This window comes from Lampetra planeri, chromosome 42, assembly GCF_965212315.1.
Source record: "Lampetra planeri chromosome 42, kcLamPlan1.2.h2, whole genome shotgun sequence".
Taxonomy (NCBI): Eukaryota; Metazoa; Chordata; class Hyperoartia; order Petromyzontiformes; family Petromyzontidae; genus Lampetra; species Lampetra planeri.
Genome location: NC_136148.1, coordinates 8,598,074 through 8,620,535, shown reverse-complemented (window position 1 = coordinate 8,620,535; position 22,462 = coordinate 8,598,074). Strand labels below are relative to the sequence as shown.

Genomic DNA, 22,462 nt, shown 5'->3' with positions numbered 1-22,462 from the left:
TCGTCAACAAACGCTCGCGAGATCTCGCACCCCCCCTCCCCCCCTTTTGTTTGGCGGAGGGGGGGAGGTCCCGCTCGTCAACGAACTCTCGCGAGATCTCGCGCCCCTCCCCCCCCCACCTTTTTTTGTTTGGCTAAAGGGGGAGGTGCCGTTCGTCATCAAACTCTCGCGAGATCTCGCGCCCCTCCCCCCCCGCATCCTTCACGGTGAGCCTTTGACCAACTCTCGCGAGACTTGAGCGCGGTTTACCCCCCCCACCAGCCCCTCCCCTCGCTCCTTCTTTCGCGCGCTCGACTCAGCGCAAGCGACCCGCGCGGCCTCTCCCCCGTGCCAGGTTCGTGATCGCCTCAATCCGTCGCCATCCGTCGCTAAAAGTCGCCCGCGCAGACGTCCGCCCGACGTCGCGGTGCCGCCTTTTAGTGTTTGCGTCGGAAAAAAAAACTAAAATCTTTAAAAACTTTAATCGGCGTCGTGAGGGGAGTGGTAGAGAAATCTACACGGCGCGGGCCTAGGCTAGGCCTAGCCTAGGTTAGGCCTAGGCCTCAGGCTCTGTTCGCTTCTGTAGGGTGTCTAAGTCTGTGTGTGTGTTTATCTATGTGTGTGAGTGTCTGTGTGTCGCTTTCTGTGTGTGAGTGGCTGTGCGAGTGGCTGTCTGTGTGTCCATGTGTGAGTGTCTGTGCGTCTGTGTGTGGCTGTGTGTGTGTCCATGTGTGTGTGGCCTGTCTATGTGTGAGAGTGTGGCTTGGTGTGTGAGTGGCTGTGTCCACGTGTGTGTGTCCATGTGTGAGTGTGGCTTTCTGTAAGTGGCTGTGTGTGACCGCGTGTGTCTGTGTGTGAGTGTCTATATGTGTGAGTGTCTGTGTGTGGCTGGCTATGTGTGAGTGTGGCTGTCTATGTGTGTGAGTGTCTGTGTGTGGCTGGCTATGTGTGGCTGTCTGTGTGTGTGTGACCACGTGTGTGTGTCCGTGTGTGTGTGGCTGTCTGTGTGTGAGTGTCTGTGTGTGTGGCTGTCTATGTGTGTGGCTGTGTGTGACCGCGTGTATGTCCACGTGTGTGTGAGTGTCTCTGTGTGTGCCTGTGTGTGAGTGGCTGTCTGTGTGAGTGTGTCTATGTGTGAGTGGCTGTCTGTGTGAGTGTGTCTGTGTGAGTGGCTGTCTATTTCTGAGTGTCTATGTGTGAGTGGCTGTCTGTGTGTGTGGCTGTGTGTGTGAGTGTGTCTATGTGTGTGTCTGTGTGAGTGTCTGTGTGTGTCTATGTGTGTGAGTGTCTGTGTGTGAGTGTGTCTATATGTGTGCGTGTGTCTGTGTGTGTGTAGCGGTAGTGTAGTAGTAGCGCTTCGCTGCGCTATGAACCCGGCGAACCGAGTTCGATTCCCGCTCATGGCCACCACCGGTGACGATTATCTGAACCGCTCCTGGGCCTCCCCTAGGTCGACTCAGCCTCAAATGAGCACCTGGTGTAGGGGTGTAGTGTAGTGAACATCGCTAGCACTGGGAGAGACAAAGGCGGCCGGGCGTGGTGGTGCTGGTTGCCACCCACCCACACTACCCTCTGCGTGTGTCACAGTGCCGGTAGCCTTCATAGGTAGCTGCTCGCTAACAGCACTTGCCCCTACAGCCCGTTAGAGGCTACACGGGGGGTCTTTGTCTGTGTGTAGGTGATACTACTAACAGCACTTGCCCCTACAGCCTGCTAGAGGCTACACGGGGGATCTTTGTAGGTGATTCTACTAACAGCACTTGCCCCTACAGCCCTGTTAGAGGCTACCTGGGGGATCTTTGTCTGTGTAGGTGATACTACTAACAGCACTTGCCCCTACAGCCCTGTTAGAGGCTACACGGGGGATCTTTGTGTGTAGGTGATACTACTAACAGCACTTGCCCCTACAGCCTGTTAGAGGCTACACGGGGGATCTTTGTTTGTAGGTGATTCTACTAACAGCACTTGCCCCTACAGCCCTGTTAGAGGCTACCTGGGGGATCTTTGTGTAGGTGATACTACTAACAGCACTTGCCCCTACATCCTGTTAGAGGCTACACGGGGGGTCTTTATCTGTGTGTAGGTGATACTACTAACAGCACTTGCCCCTACAGCTTGTTAGAGGCTACACGGGGGATCTTTATCTGTGTGTAGGTGATACTACTAACAGCACTTGCCCCTACAGCCCTGTTAGAGGCTACACGGGGGATCTTTGTCTTGTGTGTGTGTCTCTGTGCGAGTGTTTTATCTGTGTCTCCAGCAGTGGATAGACCATGGCTGTGATGATGATGGTGGTGGTGGTCACACTGAGACAGACACTAACACGTGGGCTAGACGACACGCAGGGTAGAGACACACATCGTAGAGACACACAGGGTAGAGACACACAGGGTAGAGACACACATCGTAGAGAGACACAGGGTAGAGACACACGGGGTAGAGAGACAGGGTAGAGAGACAGGGTAGAGACACAGGGTAGAGACAAACAGGGTAGAGACACAGGGTAGAGACAAACAGGGTAGAGAAACACATCGTAGAGACACGCAGGGTAGAGACACACGGGGTAGAGAGACAGGGTAGAGAGACACAGGGTAGAGAGACACAGGGTAGAGACACACAGGGTAGAGACACAGGGTAGAGACACGCAGGGTAGAGAGACACAGGGTAGAGACACGCAGGGTAGAGAGACACAGGGTAGAGAGACACAGGGTAGAGACACAGGGTAGAGAGACGCAGGGTAGAGAGACGCAGGGTAGAGACACGCAGGGTAGAGACACAGCGTAGAGAGACACAGCGTAGAGACACACAGCATAGAGAGACACGGGGTAGAGAGACACGGGGTAGAGAGATACATGGGGTAGAGACACATGGGGTAGAGACACACAGGGTAGATACACACAGGGTAGAGAGACACAGGGTAGAGACACCCAGGGTAGAGAGACAGGGTAGAGACACGCAGGGTAGAGAGACACAGCGTAGAGAGACACAGCGTAGAGACACACAGGGTAGAGACACACAGGGTAGAGAGACACAGGGTAGAGAGACACAGGGTAGAGAGACACAGGGTAGAGAGACGCAGGGTAGAGAGACGCAGGGTAGAGACACGCAGGGTAGAGACACACAGGGTAGAGACACACAGGGTAGAGACACACAGGGTAGAGACACACAGGGTAGAGAGACACAGGGTAGAGACACCACCATCATCACCGCGTGAACACAACACAGACACTCTGAAACAGACGTAGATACAGAGACAAAGATCCCCCATGTAGCCCCTAATAGGCTGGAGGGGCAAGTGCTGTGGCACACACAGAGGGGTGGGTGGCTACCAGCACCACGCCCGGCCGCCTTTGTCTCCCCAAGTGCTAGCGATGTTCACTACACCACCACTGCTACACCATCATTACCACCATCACCACCATCATCACCACCATCGTTACCACCACCATTACCATCATCATTACCACCATCATTACCACCACCATCATTACCACCATAATTATCATTACCACCATCATTATTATTATCATTGCCATCATTATTATCATCATTACCACCATCATGACCACCACCATCATTACCACCACCGCTACACCAGGTACTCGTTTGAGGCTGAGTCGACCTAGCGGAGGCCCAGGACCGGTTCAGATAATCGATGTCAGTGTCTGTCTCACTGTGTGTCTCTGTCTCACCGTGTGTGTGTCTGTCTCTGTCTCTCTCTATGCGTGTCTCTCTGTCTCACCGCTTGTCTCTGTCTCACCGCGTGTGTCTCTGTCTCACTCTCTGCGTGTCTCTGTCTCACCGCGTGTGTCTCTGTCTCACCGCGTGTGTCTCTGTCTCACCGTGTGTTTCTGTCTCCCCGCGTGTTTCTCTCTCGGCCTCTCTCGCTGTCAATGTCTCTCTGTCTCACCGTGTCTCTGTCTCTCTCTCTGCGTGTCTCTGTCTCACCGTGTGTCTCTCTGTCTCACCGTGTGTCTGTCTCACCGTGTCTCTCTTTCTCACCGTGTGTCTCTGTCTCCCCGCGTGTTTCTCTCTCTGCCTCTCTCTCTGTCAGTGTCTCTCTGTCTCACCGTGTGTCTGTCTCACCGTGTCTCTCTCTCTGCGTGTCTCTGTCTCTCTCTCTCTGCGTGTCTCTGTCTCACCGTGTGTGTCTGTCTCCCCACGTGTTTCTCTCTCTGCCTCTCTCTCTGTCAGTGTCTCTCTGTCTCACCGTGTGTCTGTCTCACCGTGTCTCTCTCTGTCTCTCTCTCTGCGTGTCTCTGTCTCTCTCTCTGCGTGTCTCTGTCTCACCGTGTGTCTGTCTCCCCGCGTGTTTCTCTCTCTGCCTCTCTCTCTGTCTCACCGTGTGTCTGTCTCACCGTGTCTCTCTCTCTGCGTGTCTCTGTCTCACCGTGTGTCTCTCTGTCTCACCGTGTGTCTGTCTCACCGTGTCTCTCTTTCTCACCGTGTGTCTCTCTGTCTCCCCGCGTGTTTCTCTCTCTGCCTCTCTCGCTGTCAGTGTCTCTCTGTCTCACCGTGTGTCTGTCTCACCGTGTCTCTCTCTGTCTCTCTCTCTGCGTGTCTCTGTCTCTCTCTCTCTGCGTGTCTCCGTCTCACCGTGTGTGTCTGTCTCCCCGCGTGTTTCTCTCTCTGCCTCTCTCGCTGTCAGTGTCTCTCTGTCTCACCGTGTGTCTGTCTCACCGTGTCTCTCTCTGTCTCTCTCTCTGCGTGTCTCTGTCTCACCGTGTGTCTCTCTGTCTCACCGTGTGTCTCTCTGTCTCACCGTGTGTGTGTCTGTCTCTCTCTGTCTCTCTCTCTACGTGTCTCTGTCTCACCGCTTGTCTCTGTCTCACCGTGTGTGTGTCTGTCTCTCGCTGTCTCTCTCTGCGTGTCTCTGGTTCACTGCGTGTGTGTCTGTCTCACCATGTCTCTCTCTCTGTCTCACCGTGCGCGTGTCTCTCTCTCCGTGCGTGTGTCTGTCTCTCGCTGTCTCTATGCGTGTCTATCTCACCGTGTCTCTCTCTGCCTCTCTCGCTGTCAGTGTCTCTCTGTCTAACCGCGCGCGCGCGTCTCTCTCTCTCCGTGCGTGTTGCGCGCAGACAAACCCCTCGCCGCCCCCACTTGCAGCGATGGCTCCTCGCAAGGGAAAGGAAAAGAAGGAGGAACAGGTGATCAGCCTGGGCCCGCAGGTGGCCGAGGGCGAGAACGTCTTCGGAGTGGCACACATCTTCGCCTCTTTCAACGACACGTTCGTGCACGTCACGGATCTCTCGGGGAAGTGAGTGGCGGGTCTGGGGGGCGATCCACGCGCTCACCCACTCGCTCGCCCGCGCGCTCGCCCACGCGCTCACTCACTCAACCGCTCACTCACCCACTCACTCACCCACTCACTCAAACAGACACTCGCCTAACCAGACACTAAACCAGACACACAGACACTCACACAGACACTCACACAGACACTCACACAGACACTCACTCACCCATGCGCTCACCCACGCGCTCACCCACGCGCTCACCCACGCGCTCATCCACGCGCTCACCCACGCGCTCACTCAACCGCTCACTCACCCACTCACTCACCCACTCGCTCAAACAAACACTCGCCTAACCAGACACTAAACCAGACACACAGACACTCACACAGACACTCACCCACACACTCACCCAGACACTCACTCACCCACGCGCTCACCCACGCGCTCACCCACTCGCTCACTCCCCCACTCACTCAACCAGACACTAAACCAGACACTCAATCACACAGACACTCACCTGCAAATCCACTTAACAAGACACTCACCCAGTCTCACCCACCCACACACTCACCCAGACACTCACCCGTACACTCACTCACCCCGACACTCACACACCTGCACACTCACTCACCCACTCACTCACCCAGACACTCACTCACCTGCACACTCACTCACCCACACCCACTCTCACCCAGACACTCACCCACTCTCACCCAGACACTCACTCACCCACACACTCACTCACCCAGACACTCACCCAGACACTCACTCACCTGCACACTCACTCACCCACACCCACTCTCACCCAGACACTCACCCACTCTCACCCAGACACTCACTCACCCAGACACTCACCCAGACACTCACCCGTACACTCACTCACCCCGACACTCACACACCTGCACACTCACTCACCCACTCACTCACCCAGACACTCACTCACCTGCACACTCACTCACCCACACCCACTCTCACCCAGACACTCACCCACTCTCACCCAGACACTCACTCACCCACACACTCACTCACCCAGACACTCACCCAGACACTCACTCACCTGCACACTCACTCACCCACACCCACTCTCACCCAGACACTCACCCACTCTCACCCAGACACTCACTCACCCACACACTCACTCACCCAGACACTCACCCAGACACTCACTCACCTGCACACTCACTCACCCACACCCACTCTCACCCAGACACTCACCCACTCTCACCCAGACACTCACTCACCCAGACACTCACCCAGACACTCACCCGTACACTCACTCACCCCGACACTCACACACCTGCACACTCACTCACCCACTCACTCACCCAGACACTCACTCACCTGCACACTCACTCACCCACACCCACTCTCACCCAGACACTCACCCACTCTCACCCAGACACTCACTCACCCACACACTCACTCACCCAGACACTCACCCAGACACTCACTCACCTGCACACTCACTCACCCACACCCACTCTCACCCAGACACTCACCCACTCTCACCCAGACACTCACTCACCCACACACTCACTCACCCAGACACTCACCCAGACACTCACTCACCTGCACACTCACTCACCCACACCCACTCTCACCCAGACACTCACCCACTCTCACCCAGACACTCACTCACCCACACACTCACTCACCCAGACACTCACCCAGACACTCACTCACCTGCACACTCACTCACCCACACCCACTCTCACCCAGACACTCACCCACTCTCACCCAGACACTCACTCACCCACACACTCACTCACCCAGACACTCACCCAGACACTCACTCACCTGCACACTCACTCACCCACACCCACTCTCACCCAGACACTCACCCACTCTCACCCAGACACTCACTCACCCAGACACTCACCCAGACACTCACCCGTACACTCACTCACCCCGACACTCACACACCTGCACACTCACTCACCCACTCACTCACCCAGACACTCACTCACCTGCACACTCACTCACCCACACCCACTCTCACCCAGACACTCACCCACTCTCACCCAGACACTCACTCACCCACACACTCACTCACCCAGACACTCACCCAGACACTCACTCACCTGCACACTCACTCACCCACACCCACTCTCACCCAGACACTCACCCACTCTCACCCAGACACTCACTCACCCACACACTCACTCACCCAGACACTCACCCAGACACTCACTCACCTGCACACTCACTCACCCACACCCACTCTCACCCAGACACTCACCCACTCTCACCCAGACACTCACTCACCCAGACACTCACCCAGACACTCACCCAGACACTCACTCACCTGCACACTCACTCACCCACACCCACTCTCACCCAGACACTCACCCACTCTCACCCAGACACTCACTCACCCACACACTCACTCACCCACACACTCACTCACCCAGACACTCACCCAGACACTCACTCAGACACTCACTCACCCGCACACTCACTCACCCAGACACTCACCCACTCACTCACCCACACACTCGCTAGTACACTGAGCTGCTGTGTAGCTCTTTCAGGCGTGAGCCATCACCAAATATACAGCAGCAGCAGCAGCAGGCATCGTCAGGGTCACGGGATGGAACCCACGACCTCCTGTAGACCAGGCGAGGTAGTCAACATCTCCCAGTGTCTGGGATCGAACCCACGACCTCCTGTAGACCAGGCGAAGTAGTCAACATCCCATAGGGTTACGGTACAGAACCCACGACCTCCTGTAGACCAGGCGAGGTAGTCAACATCTCACAGTGTCTGGGATCGAACCCACGACCTCCTGTAGACCAGGCGAAGTAGTCAACATCTCACAGGGTCACGTGATGGAACCCACAGACCTCCTGTAGACCAGGCGAGGTAGTCAACATCTCCCAGGGTCACGGGATCAAACCCACGACCTCCTGTAGACCATGCGAGGTAGTCAACATCTCCCAGTGTCACGTGATGGAAACCACGACCTCCCGCGCACCGGGCGAGGTAGTCAACATCCCACAGGGTCACGGGGTAGAACCGACGGACCTCCCGTGCACCGGGCGAGGTGGTCAACATCTTGCGAGCCACCGATAGAGCGTCGGGAGTTTTTCGACCGTTTGTGGAACCACGAAACCTTGGGGTCTAGGCCGCTGCCTTGCCTGGTCCCCTTCCCAGCCGTGGGACAGACTCCGCCTCCCCACCACGTGCCCGGGGTGACGTCACGGCGTTAACCCCACCCCCACCCCTCACCGCCGTGGGTGGGGGCCGGGCCGGGTGGGAGGGACAGTGGCGGGAGGGGGGGGGGGGCACGGGGGGGGGGAGATGCAGTGTCCAGTCACTCACTCGATCACTAAGTCACTCGCTCGTTCAGTCACTCGCTTGATCACTCAGTCACTCGCTCGACCACTCAGTCACTCACTCGACCACTCAGTCACTCACTCGACCACTCAGTCACTCACTCGATCACTAAGTCACTCGCTCGTTCAGTCACTCGCTTGATCACTCAGTCACTCACTCGACCACTCAATCACTCGCTCGACCACTCAATCACTCGCTCGACCACTCGATCGACCACTCAGTCACTCGCTCGACCACTCAGTCACTCGCTCGACCACTCAGTCACTCGCTCGACCACTCAGTCACTCGCTCGACCACTCAGTCACTAGTTCAGTCACTCGCTCGACCACTCGATCGACCACTCAGTCACTCGCTCGACCACTCAGTCACTCGCTCGACCACTCAGTCACTCGCTCGACCACTCAGTCACTCACTCGACCACTCAGTCACTAGTTCAGTCACTCGCTCGACCACTCGATCGACCACTCAGTCACTCGCTCGACCACTCAGTCACTCGCTCGACCACTCAGTCACTCACTCGACCACTCAGTCACTAGTTCAGTCACTCGCTCGACCACTCGATCGACCACTCAGTCACTCGCTCGACCACTCAGTCACTCGCTCGACCACTCAGTCACTCGCTCGACCACTCAGTCACTCGCTCGACCACTCAATCACTCGCTCGACCACTCAGTCACTAGTTCAGTCACTAGTTCAGTCACTCGCTCGACCACTCAGTCACTCGCTCGACCACTCAATCACTCGCTCGACCACTCAGTCACTCGCTCGACCACTCAGTCACTAGTTCAGTCACTCGCTCGACCACTCGATCGACCACTCAGTCACTCGCTCGACCACTCAGTCACTCGCTCGACCACTCAGTCACTCGCTCGACCACTCAGTCACTAGTTCAGTCACTCGCTTGACCACTCAGTCACTCGCTCGACCACTCAGTCACTAGTTCAGTCACTCGCTCGACCACTCAGTCACTCGCTCGACCACTCAGTCACTCGCTCGACCACTCAGTCACTCGCTCGACCACTCAGTCACTCGCTCGACCACTCAGTCACTCGCTCGACCACTCAGTCACTAGTTCAGTCACTCGCTCGACCACTCGATCGACCACTCAGTCACTCGCTCGACCACTCAGTCACTCGCTCGACCACTCAGTCACTCGTTCGACCACTCAGTCACTCGCTCGACCACTCAGTCACTCGCTCGACCACTCAGTCACTCGCTCGACCACTCAGTCACTCGCTCGACCACTCAGTCACTCGTTCGACCACTCAGTCACTAGTTCAGTCACTCGCTTGACCACTCAGTCACTCGCTCGACCACTCAGTCACTCGCTCGACCACTCAGTCACTCGTTCGACCACTCAGTCACTAGTTCAGTCACTCGCTCGACCACTCAGTCACTCGCTCGACCACTCAGTCACTCGCTCGACCACTCAGTCACTCGTTCGACCACTCAGTCACTAGTTCAGTCACTCGCTTGACCACTCAGTCACTCGCTCGACCACTCAGTCACTCGCTCGACCACTCAGTCACTCGCTCGACCACTCAGTCACTCGCTCGACCACTCAGTCACTCGCTCGACCACTCAGTCACTCGCTTGACCACTCAGTCACTCGCTCGACCACTCAGTCACTCGCTTGACCACTCAGTCACTCGCTTGACCACTCAGTCACTCGCTCGACCACTCAGTCACTCGCTCGACCACTCAGTCACTCGCTTGACCACTCAGTCACTCGCTCGACCACTCAGTCACTCGCTCGACCACTCAGTCACTCGCTCGACCACTCAGTCACTCACTCGACCACTCAGTCACTCGCTTGACCACTCAGTCACTCACTCGACCACTCAGTCACTCGCTCGACCACTCAGTCACTCACTCGACCACTCAGTCACTCGCTTGACCACTCAGTCACTCGCTTGACCACTCAGTCACTCGCTCGACCACTCAGTCACTCGCTTGACCACTCAGTCACTCACTCGACCACTCAGTCACTCGCTTGACCACTCAGTCACTCGCTTGACCACTCAGTCACTCGCTTGACCACTCAGTCACTCACTCGACCACTCAGTCACTCGCTTGACCACTCAGTCACTCGCTTGACCACTCAGTCACTCGCTCGACCACTCAGTCACTCACTCGACCACTCAGTCACTCGCTTGACCACTCAGTCACTCGCTTGACCACTCAGTCACTCGCTTGACCACTCAGTCACTCACTCGACCACTCAGTCACTCACTCGACCACTCAGTCACTCGCTTGACCACTCAGTCACTCGCTTGACCACTCAGTCACTCGCTCGACCACTCAGTCACTCACTCGACCACTCAGTCACTCGCTTGACCACTCAGTCACTCGCTTGACCACTCAGTCACTCGCTTGACCACTCAGTCACTCACTCGACCACTCAGTCACTCACTCGACCACTCAGTCACTCACTCGACCACTCAGTCACTCGCTCGACCACTCAGTCACTCGCTCGACCACTCAGTCACTCACTCGACCACTCGGTCACTCACTCGACCACTCAGTCACTCGCTTGACCACTCAGTCACTCGCTCGACCACTCAGTCACTCACTCGACCACTCAGTCACTCGCTTGACCACTCAGTCACTCGCTCGACCACTCAGTCACTCACTCGACCACTCGGTCACTCACTCGACCACTCAGTCACTCGCTTGACCACTCAGTCACTCGCTCGACCACTCAGTCACTCGCTCGACCACTCAGTCACTCGCTTGACCACTCAGTCACTCGCTCGACCACTCAGTCACTCGCTTGACCACTCAGTCACTCGCTCGACCACTCAGTCACTCACTCGACCACTCAGTCACTCGCTTGACCACTCAGTCACTCGCTTGACCACTCAGTCACTCGCTTGACCACTCAGTCACTCACTCGACCACTCAGTCACTCACTCGACCACTCAGTCACTCGCTCGACCACTCAGTCACTCGCTTGACCACTCAGTCACTCACTCGACCACTCAGTCACTCACTCGACCACTCAGTCACTCGCTCGACCACTCAGTCACTCGCTCGACCACTCAGTCACTAGTTCAGTCACTCGCTCGACCACTCAGTCACTCGCTCAACCACTCAGCCACTCGCTTGACAACTCAGTCACTCGCTCGACCACTCAGTCACTCGCTCGACCACTCAGTCACTCGCTCGACCACTCAGTCACTCGCTCGACCACTCAGTCACTCACTCGACCACTCAGTCACTCGCTCGACCACTCAGTCACTCGCTCGACCACTCAGTCACTCGCTCGACCACTCAGTCACTAGTTCAGTCACTCGCTTGACCACTCAGTCACTCGCTCGACCACTCAGTCACTCGCTCGACCACTCAGTCACTCGCTCGACCACTCAGTCACTCACTCGACCACTCAGTCACTCACTCGACCACTCAGTCACTAGTTCAGTCACTCGCTTGACCACTCAGTCACTCGCTCGACCACTCAGTCACTCGCTCGACCACTCAGTCACTAGTTCAGTCACTCGCTTGACCACTCAGTCACTCGCTCGACCACTCAGTCACTCGCTCGACCACTCAGTCACTTGCTCGACCACTCAGTCACTCACTCGACCACTCAGTCACTCACTCGACCACTCAGTCACTCACTCGACCACTCAGTCACTCGCTCGACCACTCGGTCACTCGCTCGACCACTCAGTCACTCGCTCGACCACTCAGTCACTCGCTCGACCACTCAGTCACTCGCTCGACCACTCAGTCACTCGCTCGACCACTCAGTCACTCGCTCGACCACTCAGTCACTCGCTCGACCACTCAGTCACTCGCTCGACCACTCAGTCACTCGCTCGACCACTCAGTCACTCACTCGACCACTCAGTCACTCGCTCGACCACTCAGTCACTCGCTCGACCACTCAGTCACTCGCTCGACCACTCAGTCACTCGCTCGACCACTCAGTCACTCGCTCAGTCACTCGCTCAACCACTCAGCCACTCGCTTGACAACTCAGTCGCTAGTTCAGTCACTCGCTCGACCACTCAGTCACTCGCTCGACCACTCAGTCACTCGCTCGACCACTCAGTCACTCGCTCAGTCACTCGCTCAACCACTCAGCCACTCGCTTGACAACTCAGTCGCTAGTTCAGTCACTCGTTCGTCAATTCACCCAATAATTAAAATTCATGCCGATTCCTTTCCTTCCCCGTGTCTCCCCCCCCCGTGTCTCTTCTCCCCCCCCCCCCCCCCCGTGTCTCTTCTCCCCCCCCCCCCCCCCGTGTCTCCCCCCCCCCCCGTGTCTCCCCCCCCCGTGTCCCCCCCCCGTGTCTCTTCTCCCCCCCCCCCCCCCCGTGTCTCCCCCCCCCCCGTGTCTCCCCCCCTCTCGTGTCTCCCCCCCTCCCGTGTCTCCCCCCCCCGTGTCCCCCCCCCCGTGTCTCTTATCCCCCCCCCCCCCCCCCGTGTCTCCCCTCTCCCCCCCGTGTCTCCCCCGTCTCTCCCCCCCCCCCGTGTCTCCCCCCCGTGTCTTTCCTCTCCTCTCCCCCCGTGTCTCCCCCCCCCTGTGTCTCCCCCCCCCCCCCGTGTCTCCCCCGTGTCTCTCCCCCCGTGTCTCCCCCCCCCCCCGTGTCTCCCCCCCGTGTCTCTCCTCTCCCCCCGTGTCTCCCCCCCGTGTCTCTCCTCTCCCCCCGTGTCTCCCCCCCCCCCCGTGTCTCCCCCCCCCCCCCCGTGTCTCTCCCCGTGTCCCCCCCGTGTCTCCCCCGTGTCTCCCCCCCCCCCCCCCCCCGTGTCTCTCCCCCCCCCCGTGTCTCTCCCCCCCGTGTCTCCCCCCCCCCCCCCCACCTGCCCCGCCCCCCCCAGGGAGACAATCTGCCGTGTGACCGGTGGCATGAAGGTGAAGGCCGACAGGGACGAGTCGTCTCCGTACGCCGCCATGTTGGCGGCACAGGACGTCGCCTCCCGCTGCAAAGAGCTGGGCATCACCGCCCTGCACATCAAGCTGCGCGCCACCGGGGGCAACCGGTGAGATATACACTACACTGTGTACACTACTATACACTACACTATACACTGCACTATACACTGCACTATACACTGCACTATACACTACACTACTATACTACTACACTATACACTACACTATACACTACACTATACACTACTATACACTACACTATACACTATACTATACACTACTATACACTACACTATACACTACACTACTATACTACTACACTATACACTACACTATACACTACACTACTAGACACTACTATACACTACACTATACACTATACTATACACTACTATACACTACACTATACACTATACTACTATACTACTACACTATACACTACACTATACACTACACTATTACACTATACTATACACTACACTATACACTACACTATACACTACACTATACACTACACTATACACTACTACACTGCACTATACACTACACTATACACTACACTATACACTGCACTATACACTACTACACTGCACTATACACTACACTATACACTACACTATACACTACACTATACACTACACTATACACTACACTATACACTACACTACACACTACACTATACACTGCACTATACACTACACTATACACTACACTATACACTACACTACTACACTACACTATACACTACACTATACACTACACTATACACTGCACTACACACTACACTATACACTGCACTATACACTACACTATACACTACACTATACACTACACACTATACACTACACTATACACTACACTATACACTACACTATACACTACACTATACACTACACTATACACTACACACTATACACTACACACTATACACTACACTATACACTACACTATACACTGCACTATACACTGCACTATACACTACACACTATACACTACACACTATACACTACACTATACACTACACACTATACACTACACACTATACACTACACTATACACTACACACTATACACTACACACTATACACTATACACTACACACTATACACTACACACTATACACTACACACTATACACTACACTATACACTACACACTATACACTACACACTATACACTACACACTACACTACACACTATACACTACACTATACACTACACACTATACACTATACACTACACACTATACACTATACACTACACACTATACACTATACACTACACACTATACACTACACACTATACACTACACTATACACTACACACTATACACTACACACTATACACTACACTATACACTACACACTATACACTACACACTATACACTATACACTACACACTATACACTACACACTATACACTACACTATACACTACACACTATACACTACACACTATACACTACACACTATACACTACACACTATACACTACACACTATACACTACACACTATACACTACACTATACACTACACTATACACTACACTATACACTACACTATACACTACACTATACACTACACTATACACTATTATACACTATACACTACACTATACACAATACACTGCACTATACACTACACTATACACTACACTATACACTATTATACACTATACACTACACTATACACTACACACTACACTACACACTACACTGTACACTACACTATACACTACTCACTACACTGCACTATACACTACACTATACACTACACTACACTATACACTACACTATACACTGCACTATACACTACACTATACACTACACTACACTATACACTACACTATACACTACACTGCACTATACACTACACTATACACTACACTACACTACTACACTATACACTACACTATACACTACACTATACACTACACTATACACTATACACTACACTATACACTACACTACACACTGCACTATACACTATACACTACACTACACACTGCACTATACACTATACACTACACTATACACTACACTACACACTACACTACACACTACACTATACACTACACTATACACTACACTATACACTACACTACACACTACACTACACACTACACTACACACTACACTATACACTACACTATACACTACACTATACACTACACTATACACTACACTACACACTACACTATACACTACACTATACACTACACTATACACTACACTATACACTACACTATACACTACACTATACACTACACTATACACTACACTATACACTACACACTACACTACACTATACACTATTATACACTACACTGCACTATACACTATACACTACTCACACAATCGCTGCTTGGCATTATGACGGTGTGTACGGTGTAGTGATGGTGACGTTGTTGATGTTGTTGATGTGTTGTTGTTGATGATGATGTTGATGTTGTTGTTGTGTTGTTTTGTTGTTGTTGATGTGTTGTTGTTGTTGATGTGTTGTTTTGTTGTTGTTGTTGATGTGTTGTTTTGTTGTTGTTGTTGATGTGTTGTTTTGTTGTTGTTGATGTGTTGTTGTTGTTTTGTTGTTGTTGATGTGTTGTTTTGTTGTTGTTGATGTGTTGTTGTTGATGATGATGATGTTGATGTTGTTGATATTGTTGATGTTGATATTGTTGATGATGTTGTTGATGATGATGCTGTTGTTGATGTGTTGATGTTGTTGTTGATGTGTTGTTTTGTTGTTGATGATGATGTTGATGTTGTTTTGTTGATGATGATGTTGATGTTGTTGATATTGTTGTTGATGTTGATATTGTTGATGATGTGTTGTGTTTGATGATGTTGTTGATCTTGTTGATCTTGTTGTTGATGTTGTTGTTGATGTTGTTGATGTTGTTGTTGATGTTTTCACCAGAACTAAGACGCCAGGGCCGGGAGCTCAGTCTGCACTGAGGGCGCTGGCTCGCTCCGGCATGAAGATCGGACGCATCGGTACTGAGACACTCGCAGATGGACACAGACACACTCAGATAGATATATACACACACACACAGATAGACACAGACACACTCACACAGATAGACACAGACACACTCGGATAAACACACAGATAGACACACACACTCAGATAGATACACACAGACACACACACACTCAGATAGACACACACACACTCACACAGACACACACACAGATAGACACACACTCACACGCACAGACACACTCACACAGACACACACACACAGACACACTCACACACACTCACACAGACACACTCGCACACACAGACACACTCGCACACACAGACACACTCACTCACACAGACACACTCACACAGACACACTCACTCACACACACACTCACACACAGACACACACAGACACACTTACACAGACACACTCACACAGATAGACACACAGATACACACAGACACACACACACACAGACACACACACAGAGACACAGACACACACACTCACACAGACACACACAGATACACTCACACAGATACACTCACACAGACACACACACAGATACACTCACACAGATACACTCACACTCACACACACTCACAGACACACTTACACACAGACACACTCACACACTCACTCGCACACACAGATAGACACACACAGACATACTCACACAGACAGACACACAGATAGACACACACAGACTCACACAGACATACGCAGATACAGAGACAGGCACACGCAGATAGACACACAGACAAACACACAGATAGACACGCAGACACAGATAGACACACACACAGACACACTCTGTGTAAATGATTGTTCCCTGTAACTGACTTGGTGCGGTCTGTCTGTCTCTGTGTCTCTCTGTGTCTCTCTCTGTCTCTCTCTCTGTGTCTCTGTCTGTTTTTCTGTCTCTGTCTCTCTCTGCGTCTCTCTGTGTCTGTCTCTCTGTGTCTGTCTCTCTGCGTCTCTCTCTGTCTCTCTCTCTGTGTCTCTCTCTGTCTCTCTGTGTCTGTCTCTCTGTGTCTCTCTCTGTCTCTCTGTGTCTGTCTCTCTGTGTCTGTCTCTCTGTGTCTCTCTCTGTGTCTCTCTCTGCGTCTCTCTCTGTGTCTGTCTCTCTGTGTCTCTCTGTGTCTCTCTGCGTCTCTCTGCGTCTCTCTCTGCGTCTCTCTCTGCGTCTGTCTCTCTGCGTCTGTCTCTCTGCGTCTGTCTCTCTGCGTCTGTCTCTCTCTGCGTCTCTCTCTGCGTCTCTGCGTCTCTCTCTGCGTCTGTCTCTCTGCGTCTGTCTCTCTGTGTCTGTCTCTCTGTGTCCGTCTCTCTCTGCGTCTCTCTCTGCGTCTCTCTGTGTCTGTCTCTCTGCGTCTCTCTCTGCGTCTCTCTCTGTCTCTCTCTCTGTGTCTCTGTCTGTCTGTTTTTCTGTCTCTGTCTGTCTCTCTGCGTCTGTCTCTCTGTGTCCGTCTCTCTCTGCGTCTCTCTCTGCGTCTCTCTCTGCGTCTCTCTCTGCGTCTGTCTCTCTGCGTTTGTCTCTCTGCGTCTGTCTCTCTGCGTCTCTCTCTCTGCGTCTCTCTGTGTCTGTCTCTCTGCGTCTGTCTCTCTGCGTCTCTCTGTGTCTGTCTCTCTGCGTCTCTCTGCGTCTGTCTCTCTGCGTCTCTCTGTGTCTGTCTCTCTGCGTCTCTCTCTGCGTCTCTCTCTGCGTCTCTCTGTGTCTGTCTCTCTCTGCGTCTCACTCTGTGTCTTTCTCTGCCTGCGTCTCCCACAGAGGACGTGACTCCCATTCCCTCGGACAGCACACGCAGAAAGGGAGGTCGCAGGGGCAGACGCCTTTAGAGAACGCGGGCGCAGACGCACCGTACCCACCCACTCACTCGGACACGCACAGACACGCACACACACAGACGCGCGCACAGACAGACACGCGCACACACACACAGACACGCACACACGCACACAGACACGCACACAGACACTCGGAGACACGCTCACAGAGATACTCAGACACGCACAGACACAGACACGCACACACACAGACACTCACAGAGACACGCACACAGACACTCGGAGACACGCTCACAGAGATACTCAGACACGCACAGACACAGACACGCACACACACAGACACTCACAGAGACACGCACACAGACACTCGGAGACACACTCACAGAGACACACACACACACTCAGACACGCGGGTTGTGTTGTGTCGCTGTGTGTGTTGTGGCTGTGTGTGTGTTGTTGTGTCTGTGTGCGCGCACTCCTGCGATGCGTTTGGTGGCAGCGGTGGCTCTGTAATAAAACGGGAAAAAAACCTCTCCCCCCGTTGGGTGTCTCGCACGATCTGTTTGTGCCGTGGTGTGGCCCGGTTGGGGGGGATGGGGGGAGACACGTGGGGAGGGAGACACGGGGTGAGAGACACGTGGGGAGGGAGACACGGGGTGAGAGACACGTGGGGAGGGAGACGGACGGGGAGAGAGACACGGTGAGGGAGACGTACGGGGAGGGGGAGACACGGGGTGAGGGAGACACGGGGTGAGGGAGACACGGGGTGAGGGAGACACGGGGTGAGGGAGACACGGGGTGAGTGAGACACGGGGTGAGGGAGACACGGGGTGAGGGAGACACGGGGTGAGGGAGACACGGGGTGAGGGAGACACGGGGTGAGGGAGACACGGGGTGAGTGAGACACGGGGTGAGGGAGACACGGGGTGAGGGAGACACGGGGTGAGGGAGACACGGGGTGAGGGAGACACGGGGTGAGGGAGACACGGGGTGAGGGAGACACGGGGTGAGGGAGACACGGGGGTGAGGGAGACACGGGGTGAGGGAGACACGGGGTGAGGGAGACACGGGGTGAGGGAGACACGTGGTGAGGGAGACACGGGGGTGAGTGAGACACGGGGTGAGGGAGACACGGGGTGAGGGAGACACGTGGTGAGGGAGACACGGGGTGAGGGAGACACGGGGTGAGGGAGACACGGGGTGAGGGAGACACGGGGTGAGGGAGACACGGCGTGAGGGAGACACGGAGGTGAGGGAGACACGGGGGGGGATGGGGAGAGGGAGAGAGATGAGGGGAGGGAGACGGGGGGAGAGACGTGTGAGGGGGAGAGAGATGAGGGGAGGGAGACGGGGGGGAGAGAGACACGGGGGAGAGGGAGAGAGACTCGGGTGAGGGAGACACGGGGAGAGGGGGAGTGGGACACGGTGAGGGAGACACGGGGAGTGGGAGGGAGACACGTGGGGAGGGAGACAGGCGGAGGGAGACGCGGGGTGAGGGAGACGCAGGGAGTGGGGGGGAGACACGGGGTGAGGGGGGTGTGTGAGTCGAGGGGGTTTCTGGTGCTCTATGAACCCGGCAGAGATCCGGGTTCCAATTCCCGCCCGCAGCCAACGCCGCTGATCACACGAACCGGTCCTGGGACTCCCCTAGGTCGACTCAGCCTCAAACGAGTACCTGGTGTAGCGGTGGTGGTGATAGTGTAGTAGTGGTGGTGATGGTTGTGGTGATGGTGTAGTGGTGGTGGTGATTGTGATGGTGGTGGTGATGATGGTGTAGTGGTGATTGTGATGGTGTAGTGGTGGTGAATTTGATGGTGTAGAGGTGGTGGTGGTGGTGGAGGTGGTGGTGATGGTGGTGGTGGTGGTGATTGTGATTATGATTGTGTAGTAGTGGTGGTGATGGTGGTGGTAATGATGGTGTAGTGGTGGTGATTTTGATGGTAATGATGGTGTAGAGGTGGTGGTGGTGGTGGTGATTATTATTGTGTAGTAGTGGTGGTGATGGTGGTGGTAATGATGGTGTAGTAGTGGTGAATTTGATGGTAATGATGGTGTAGAGGTGGTGGTGTAGTGAACATCGCGAGCACGGGGAGAGACAAAGGCGGCCGGGCGTGGTGCTGGTAGCCTCCCACCCCCTCTGTGTAGCCACAGTGCCGGTAGCCTTCATAGATGCTCGCTAACTGCAGAGGCTACCTGGGGCAGCTTTGTGTGTGTAACTACACTTGCCCCTACAGCCCTGCTAGAGGCTACCAGGGGGAGCTTTGTGTGTGTGTGTGTAAGTGCACTTGCCCCTACAGCCCTGCTAGAGGCTACCTGGGAGATCTTTGTGTGTGTGTAACAGCACTTGCCCCTACAGCCCTGCCAGAGGCTACCTGGGGCAGCTTTGCCTGAGTGCCGTGTGTAACAGCACTTGCCCCTACAGCCCTGCCAGAGGCTACCTGGGGCAGCTTTGCCTGAGTGCCGTGTTGGGTCCTCGTGTTGGGAGTTGTGGTTTGACAGTTCAGCAAAAAAAACATCGCCCTGACCAGCGGTGCCTGTCAATCAGCAGCGTCCTTCACGAGCCTCCTCCTCCACTGAGGCCGATCTTGACACCGCTGGTACCGGTCATCGGCAAGTCCACTCAGCTCCACGTCCTCCTGTACCACATCACTCCATCTCTTCTCTAGCCCGTGTCACTCACACACTCACCCACCCACTCACCCACTCACTCACCCACCCACTCACCCACCCACTCACCCACTCACTCGCCCCACTCACCCACTCATTCACTCACTCATTCACTCACCCATCACTCCATCTCTTCTCTAGCCCGTGTCACTCACACACTCACCCACTCGCCCACTCGCCCACTCACTCGCCCACTCATTCACTCACTCATTCACTCACCCATCACTCCATCTCTTCACAAGCCCGTGTCACTCATTCACCCACTCACTCACCCACCCACTCACCCACCCACTCACTCACTCACCCACTCATTCACTCATTCACTCACCCATCACTCCATCTCTTCTCTAGCCCGTGTCACTCATGCACCCACTCACTCACCCACCCACTCACCCACCCACTCACCCACTCACTCGCCCACTCATTCATTCAACCACTCACTCACGCACTCACCCACTCACCCACCCACGCACTCACCCACTCACCCATCACTCCATCTCTTCTCTAGCCCGTGTCACTCACACACTCACCCACTCACTCACTCACCCACTCACCCACCCACTCACCCACTCACTCGCCCACTCACCCACTCATTCACTCACTCATTCACTCACCCATCACTCCATCTCTTCTCTAGCCCGTGTCACTCATTCACCCACTCACTCACCCACCCACTCACCCACCCACCCACTCACTCGCCCACTCACCCACTCATTCATTCAACCACTCACTCACGCACTCACCCACTCACCCACTCACTCGCCCACTCACCCACTCATTCACTCACTCATTCACTCACCCATCACTCCATCTCTTCTCTAGCCCGTGTCACTCACCCACCCACTCACCCACCCACTCACCCACTCACTCGCCCACTCACCCACTCATTCACTCACTCATTCACTCACCCATCACTCCATCTCTTCTCTAGCCCGTGTCACTCATTCACCCACTCACTCACCCACCCACTCACCCACCCACTCACCCACTCACTCGCCCACTCACCCACTCATTCACTCACTCATTCACTCACCCATCACTCCATCTCTTCACAAGCCCGTGTCACTCATTCACCCACTCACTCACCCACCCACTCACCCACCCACCCACTCACCCACTCACTCACCCACTCACCCACTCATTCATTCAACCACTCACTCACGCACTCACCCACCCACTCACCCACTCACCCATCACTCCATATCTTCTCTAGCCCGTGCCGCGCCCGTTTAGCCCCCTCGATCCGGCCGAACAAAAGCTGTTTGTTTATCTTCTTGGTTCTTTCGGTAAAGTCATCACGTAGAAGGGAAATAATAAATAATAAAAATAAAACATAATAAAAATACAATTCTCACGACGTTTCGGCCACAACGCAAGCAGCCGTCCTCAGGTGAAGAACAGGTCTGTCGGAAAAGACAGCGTCTGAATGAAACACCACCAGGCTTGGAGCGACTATTTAAGCTGCTGGGTTGGAGAGGGAAGGGCGCCTTGACAAAATTATTTGCATATCAACAGGAATTTAGCATATTTATGGGAAATGCAGATTAGTACTACTTGTGGAATGCGTACGAGGTGGGCGGGGGGGTTCAAAGTCATAATATGCCCGTG

General features: G+C 54.4%; 1 protein-coding gene across 1 annotated transcript; it reads left to right on the top strand.

Moving 5' to 3' along the window:
* The first annotated feature begins 208 nt into the window (after positions 1-208).
* Positions 209-18,720, top strand: RPS14 (ribosomal protein S14). Its single transcript, XM_078613865.1, has 5 exons — positions 209-334; positions 5,058-5,236; positions 13,380-13,541; positions 16,348-16,424; positions 18,171-18,720. The coding sequence occupies exons 2-5, from the start codon at positions 5,088-5,090 to the stop codon at positions 18,236-18,238; spliced, it is 456 nt and encodes a 151-aa protein (XP_078469991.1). The 5' UTR covers positions 209-334; positions 5,058-5,087; the 3' UTR covers positions 18,239-18,720.
* Positions 18,721-22,462: the final 3,742 nt, after the last annotated feature.

Excerpts from the sequence above, each read along its gene's own strand:
- RPS14 (XM_078613865.1), top strand. The coding sequence starts at position 5,088 with ATGGCTCCTCGCAAGGGAAAGGAAAAGAAGGAGGAACAGGTGATCAGC. Across the intron at positions 5,237-13,379 it reads GTCACGGATCTCTCGGGGAA|GGAGACAATCTGCCGTGTGA; the intron begins GTGAGTGGCGGG and ends CGCCCCCCCCAG. Across the intron at positions 16,425-18,170 it reads CATGAAGATCGGACGCATCG|AGGACGTGACTCCCATTCCC; the intron begins GTACTGAGACAC and ends CGTCTCCCACAG.